This window comes from Vitis riparia, chromosome 5 (genome assembly GCF_004353265.1).
Source record: "Vitis riparia cultivar Riparia Gloire de Montpellier isolate 1030 chromosome 5, EGFV_Vit.rip_1.0, whole genome shotgun sequence".
Classification (NCBI taxonomy): Eukaryota; Viridiplantae; Streptophyta; class Magnoliopsida; order Vitales; family Vitaceae; genus Vitis; species Vitis riparia.
Window position 1 is genome coordinate 14,915,620 of NC_048435.1, and position 6,743 is coordinate 14,922,362.

Sequence of the window (6,743 nt, forward strand, 5' to 3'; positions counted from 1 at the left end):
TGTGTTTCTTGCTACAGGTGTTGAGATATTAGGAATGATTTCCTTATATCATTATTTCCTTATATCATTTAGTGTTGAGATATTAGGAATGTTTAGATATTAGGAAAGTTGAGATATTATGAATATTGAGATATTAGGAATATTGAGATACTAAGAATATTAAGATATTAGGAATATTGAGATATTAGGAAAGTTGAGATATTAGGATATTAGTTGTTATTTCCTTATATCATTATTTCTTTGTATCATTCTTTCCCATTCTTAGAATGGTGATTACCCTCTATATATACTCTGTACATGAACGAATGAAAGTATGAATGAAAAAAACTACAATTTATCAATTTGAAGATGGTATCAGAGCCATGGAACTGAAATCCTGGATATTTTGTCGCTATGGTAGTCCGACAGCGATCAACCATCCTAAGACAAGCCCTAATATTGATAAGTCAACCTTCAAATGCACTCACTGCAATAAGACTGGTCCCACCAGTCTGGATATCCCACAATTTCAAAGCAACGACTCTTGGTATGACCAGAAAAACAATAAGGAACCGAGGGTTTGAACCATGGACCTTTAGATCATGTTTAGGCTATCAACACTTTGTTATTAATTATAATAATCGTGATCAACGGAAGAAGGATTCCAAGAAAACCTCGACTGCAATTGTTGCCGAAATAAAAACAGAGGCTAATGTTGCTGAGAAAGCCTCTGCATTGGTAGCCGCTACTGATCATGGTGGTAAGTTTTTAAATACTTTTACACCTGTTATTAATAGTACATGGATAATTGATTCTGGTGCTACAGATCATATGACTTTTGATTCTAGACAGGTTTCACCCCTTAGACCTTCCTCACAAAAAATTGTTTCCACAGCCAATGGTAACACAACCCCAGTTATTGGGGAAGGATCCTTAACTCTTACTGATACTTTGAATTTGGATTCTGTTTTAGTTGTTTCATCTTTAGATTACAATCTTTTGTCAGTTTCTCAAATCACTACAGCCTTATCTTGTATTGTCATTTTTTGGCCTGAATTTTGTGTGATTAAGGACATCCAAACAAGACAGACGATTGGTTGTGGTATTAAACGGGGAAAACTCTATTACTTGGACTTGCAGTCAAAGGATTCAAATAAGTTGCAACAAGCCTTGATGGCAGATGGATCTGAGAGGGAGAAGAAAAAGTCTGAAATTTGGTTGTGGCATCGACGTCTGGGACATGCTTCCTTTGGTTATTTGAAAAAATTGTTTCCTAGTTTGTTTGCAAAGAGTGATATTTCTGGTTTCCGTTGTGATATTTGTGAATTGGCTAAAAGTCATCGTGCTTCGTTTCCGTTAATTTTGAATAAAAGTCCGTTTCCTTTTATGGTTATACATTCTGATGTTTGGGGCCCATCCAAAGTCCCAACTTTGAGTGGCTCACGTTGGTTTGTTACTTTTATTGATGATTGTACCAGAATGACATGGTTATGCTTGATGAAGACCAAAGATGAAGTGAACTTGTTGTTTCAAAATTTTCATAAAATGATTGAAACTCAATACAATGCAAAGGTTTGGGTTTTGCGTAGTGATAATGGTGGAGAATATCAAAGTTCTGATCTTCAAAAGTATTTGGAAGGACATGGCATCATTCATCAGACTACTTGTTCCAATACACCCCAGCAAAATGGAGTCGCTGAACGAAAAAATCGACACTTGTTAGAGGTTGTTCGTGCTTCCTTGATAGCAGCAAAAACACCAATATCTTATTGGGGAGAAGCAATCACATCTGCCGCATACTTGATCAATCGGGTACCTTCTAGCTCAATTAACTTTCAAACACCTCTCCAAGCTCTTACTAATGCCGTAGTTGCCCCAACCGTCCCAAATCTACCTCCTCGTGTTTTTGGTTGCGTGGCATTTGTGCATCTACACAAGCACCAACGCACCAAGTTAACTTCCCATGCATTGCAATGTGTGTTTGTTGGATATGCATTGCACAAAAAGGGATATCGATGTTACCATCCTCCAACTCGACATATGTATATTACAATGGATGTGGTGTTTCATGAAGATTCAATGTATTTTTCATCCGAGTCTGAACTTCAGGGGGAGTACCATAAGGAAATTCAGACTCTCGATTATGATTATCATATTTCTGAGGAAGATGAATCTGGACAATCTGAACTAGTGAACCAGGAAGTGGGTGAGTTGGATATGAGTGGTCAACAATTTGGGTCCGAAGATGTCTTCATTGAAATACCAAACCAATCGTTGTCTGTTGAGGGTGTTCTTAATTTGGAGCCTGATCCATTCATGAAACGGTTACCACATCGTCATAATAGAGGTATTCCTAAACCCACATATGAACCTGAATTGTCTACTAAAGTCAAATATCCCATGAGCAACTATGTGTCTACCCATCGTTTGTCTGAATCAAATAAGTCATTTGTAAATCAATTATCTACTGTAGCTATTCCTAACAGTGTGCAGGAAGCCTTAGCTGATCCAAGGTGGAAAGCAACCATGAATGAAGAGATGAAATCATTGCAGAAGAATGAAACATGGGAACTCGTAGAATGTCCACCAGGAAAGAAGCCAGTTGGGTGTCGTTGGATCTATACTGTGAAGTACAAGGCAGATGGTAGTATTGAACGATTTAAAGCAAGACTGGTAGCAAAAGGGTACACTCAAACTTATGGAATTGACTACACAGAGACATTTGCACCTGTAGCTAAGATCAACACAATTCGAGTATTACTGTCTTTAGCTGCAAACCTAGATTGGCCATTACAACAATTTGATGTGAAAAATGCCTTTTTGCATGGCGAGTTATCTGAAGAAGTATATATGGATCTTCCACCAGGACGCATGGTGTCAGAAAAGCAATGTCAGAAGGTGTGCAAATTGAAGAAGTCATTGTATGGGTTGAAGCAATCCCCGAGAGCATGGTTTGGAAGGTTCACAAAGTCAATGAGAGCTTTTGGCTATCGTCAAAGTAATTCAGATCACACTTTGTTCCTAAAAAAGCAACATGGTAAGATTACGGCACTCATCGTATATGTGGATGACATGGTAGTTACAGGAAATGATCCTGAAGAAAGAAAAGCTCTACAAAATTATCTATCTAGAGAATTCGAAATGAAAGATCTAGGTCCTCTGAAATACTTTCTTGGGATTGAAGTTTCTCGATCAAGTGAAGGAATTTTTCTGTCTCAAAGAAAGTATGCCTTAGATCTTTTACAGGAGACTGGAATGTCGGGATGTCAACCTATTAATACACCAATAGAAGAAGGTTTGAAATTGTGTGTTGAGTCTAATCAAGTATCAACCGATAAGGGAAGATACCAAAGACTTGTGGGGAGATTAATGTACTTAGCTCATACAAGACCAGATCTTGCTTATGCATTGAGTGTAGTGAGTCAATACATGCATAATCCTGGAGAACAACATATGAATGCAATCATGCGTATTTTGAGGTATTTGAAGAATGCTCCTGGGAAGGGAATTTTATTCGCAAAAAATGTTGATCATCAGAGTATAGAAGTATATACTGATGCTGATTGGGCTGGTGCACTGGATGATAGGCGATCTACATCTGGTTACTTTACCTTTGTAGGTGGTAATCTTGTGACATGGAAAAGTAAGAAACAGAATGTCGTCGCTCGTTCAAGTGCAGAAGCGGAATTTAGAGGTATGACTCTAGGACTTTGTGAGGCATTATGGCTAAGACTCCTCTTACAGGATTTAGATTACTTATCTAGGCAACCAATCCGATTGTTTTGTGACAATAAAGCCGCATGTGATATTGCTCATAATCCAGTACAACATGATCGTACAAAGCATGTCGAGGTGGATAGATTCTTCATTAAGGAAAAGTTGGATGATAAGATTGTGGAATTGCCTAAGATTCGATCAGAAGATCAATTGGTCGATATCCTTACCAAAGCTGTCTCAAGTCAAGTGTTCTCAAAATTTTTAGACAAGTTGGACATGTGTGACATCTATGCACCAACTTGAGGGGGAGTGTTGAGATATTAGGAATGCTTTCCTTATATCATTATTTCCTTATATCATTTAGTGTTGAGATATTAGGAATGTTTAGATATTAGGAAAGTTGAGATATTATGAATATTGAGATATTAGGAATATTGAGATACTAAGAATATTAAGATATTAGGAATATTGAGATATTAGGAAAGTTGAGATATTAGGATATTAGTTGTTATTTCCTTATATCATTATTTCCTTGTATCATTCTTTCCCATTCTTAGAATGGTGATTACCCTCTATATATACTCTGTACATGAACGAAGTATGAATGAAAAAAACTACAATTTATCAATTTGAAGAACAGGAACTGGGGAGAGATGATTGCTAGCAGTAGTAATAGTTTTTTGTCCTCTTGTGCTGTTAGAATAACCTTTTTATCTAGCTAGCTCCTTGTGACAGACCGTTTCTTTTGTGGCAACTGAGCTGATGGGTTGAAGAGTTTTTAACCGTTCCATCATCCCACTTTCCCTTTCTGGGTACTTGACGCAGTTCTCATTTTCAGTCCTTGTGCCCTAAAATGGCGTGGTAAAACTTTCAATAGAACATAAAAGATGAGGACATGGATGGATGAGCCTATCATCATAACGAGCATTGTTAACTGGCCTGCTTTTGCGCTGTTCTGATCCCTACAAGTTGGTGGTTTGGGAAGGCAGTACCACCTCTCATCCATAGTGGAAATTGTGTGCCCAACCTGTTTTTAAGGCGAAAGTAGTATTCCGGACCAAAACGGACAAATAACTCAGCATTCCTCACGCAAATCTTCTATGTGAATTTCTGCATGCTCCATTCAGAAGATGCAGAGACTTCCATCTTTTGTGATTTTGTGATTCTCCTTCTGCTGTTTATTTACATTATAGTATATGAAAGAGTATGAACATATATATAAGGTGGTTCCGTCGAGCACAAAATTACCCAAAAACAGAGAGTCAGGCTTCTTTAATTAAGGTTTTGTACCATGCTTGTTATTGCTGCCTAAGTGCATATATTACGTAAATGGCTGACGGATCAAACTCTTGATCAATAAATTCGCGTGAGGAATTAATTTTAAGTACATACTCGATCTAATATTTCTGTATTTGTCCTCCAAAATGGATACCCCGGCAGGAATGGCTTCGCAATGTGGGTTTGTTTGAACCAAGGTTGATTTTGAAAGTGGGCATAAAATGCCAAAGACTCGGAAGAAGTTGGTAAAAGGCCTGACTCCAAGCTGCTAGTTCAGTAGGAGCTTCATCCATGGTTTAGTACTCTTCTACTGCAAAAGGGAGACAATTGGAATCGGGCGTGATATTGATGACCCTCGTGGCCTCTTTGAAAACAAAGTCGCGTGTTTGGGAAAGCACTTCCCTCCCAACTTGCAAAAGTGAAGGAAAATAGATCTCTCTGCACAAAGTACAGATAATGGATCTGGACATCACAATCACAAATAAAGTGATTTATTGATTAATTTATGAGTGGAGTTGGACAACATAGACATGGAAAACGAGTAGTAGTATGGGTGGGAAAAAGTACTACTACACCCACAAAAGTACTGGTAACATATATATACTTATCCAATCCTAGTAGATAGAGGAGGGCGAGAAGTGAAGCAGTTGCTTGGAGGGAAGCCAGGGCTTGACCACCACCACCGCATCGAATGTGTTCGTCACCCCATTCTGAGTGGCGGCTATCTTGAGATAATACTTAAACCCGGACACCACCTGCTTCTGGGCCTCCACTACCTCCGAGAACGTCAGATATTCGTAGTCCATTCCTAGGACGTTGCCTATGGCCTCTCTCCACCTTCGCCCATGACTCCTGTTGTATTCCTCTACTGAGAACCTTCCCAGTTGCTGAACCTCCTTGTTGGTCTTCACGTCCTTGATCTCCGTCCTACCCCCCACCATCCTTCCGATCCCGGCGGCCGGCGTCCAGAAATATGACACTACAACAATGAATAACAAAGAAGTCAAGATGAAGGGCTGCGATGTTAGTCTGGCCATGACTGATGAGGACTTTGGTGTGTTGATGTTGGTTTAGTGAAAGAAGATGGGGGAATAAATAGGGGGAGGTGAGACCGTGAGAGAGGTGTTGTTGGCCTGGTGGGGTATGACAGGGTGCTTGGACACGCAAATTGAGGAAAGGGTGGAGAGGATGGAGAAGGTGTCACTGCTTTGTGATGTGGGTTTGTGTGGAGGCACCAACGGCATGCCGCGTCTTACAACACCTACGTCAGTAACGTCACCCACACTGCCTTAAGTTTTCTGTGGGCTGTTTCTTTCACCTCATCCCTTGTTTTTCTGTTCACTTTCTTCCCTCTCTCTTCTAATCCCACTCTTTGACCTTATCCGCTCATGCATGTGGGGTACCCCAATTTTCTACAAAAGATTTTACCACCCAAGAGCGGCATATATAGGCCAAAACCTGCACCAACCCTAGAAGGAAGCGGTCATTAATTAAAGAATATTGCAAGTAATCACCAAGGGAGACGACACCAGTTTCTAAGTAACTCATGCAAGTATATAGTGTATATTTGCGGTAGCAAAAATCCAACATGAAACGTAAGCCAAGGACTCTGCAGCCTAATTCCAAAACTATGGATCGATGAATTTTTAGTGTGTAGTGTTTACCGCCTTTCAATCGACAAAAATGGAACATAACCTATACGTTTTGGAAATGATAGCATGTGTGAAGGAGGAGGGGGAGGTAGATAAGGCAGAGGGTGTGTGAGTCAG

General features: G+C 39.6%; 1 protein-coding gene across 1 annotated transcript; it reads right to left on the minus strand.

The window, feature by feature from the left end:
- Window positions 1-5,393: 5,393 nt before the first annotated feature.
- On the minus strand, window positions 5,394-6,284 carry LOC117914973 (cysteine proteinase inhibitor 4). Its single transcript, XM_034830509.1, has one exon. The coding sequence runs from the start codon at window positions 6,009-6,011 to the stop codon at window positions 5,589-5,591; it is 423 nt and encodes a 140-aa protein (XP_034686400.1). The 5' UTR covers window positions 6,012-6,284; the 3' UTR covers window positions 5,394-5,588.
- Window positions 6,285-6,743: the final 459 nt, after the last annotated feature.

Coding starts and splice junctions, on each gene's coding strand:
- LOC117914973 (XM_034830509.1), bottom strand. CDS start 6,011: ATGGCCAGACTAACATCGCAGCCCTTCATCTTGACTTCTTTGTTATTC.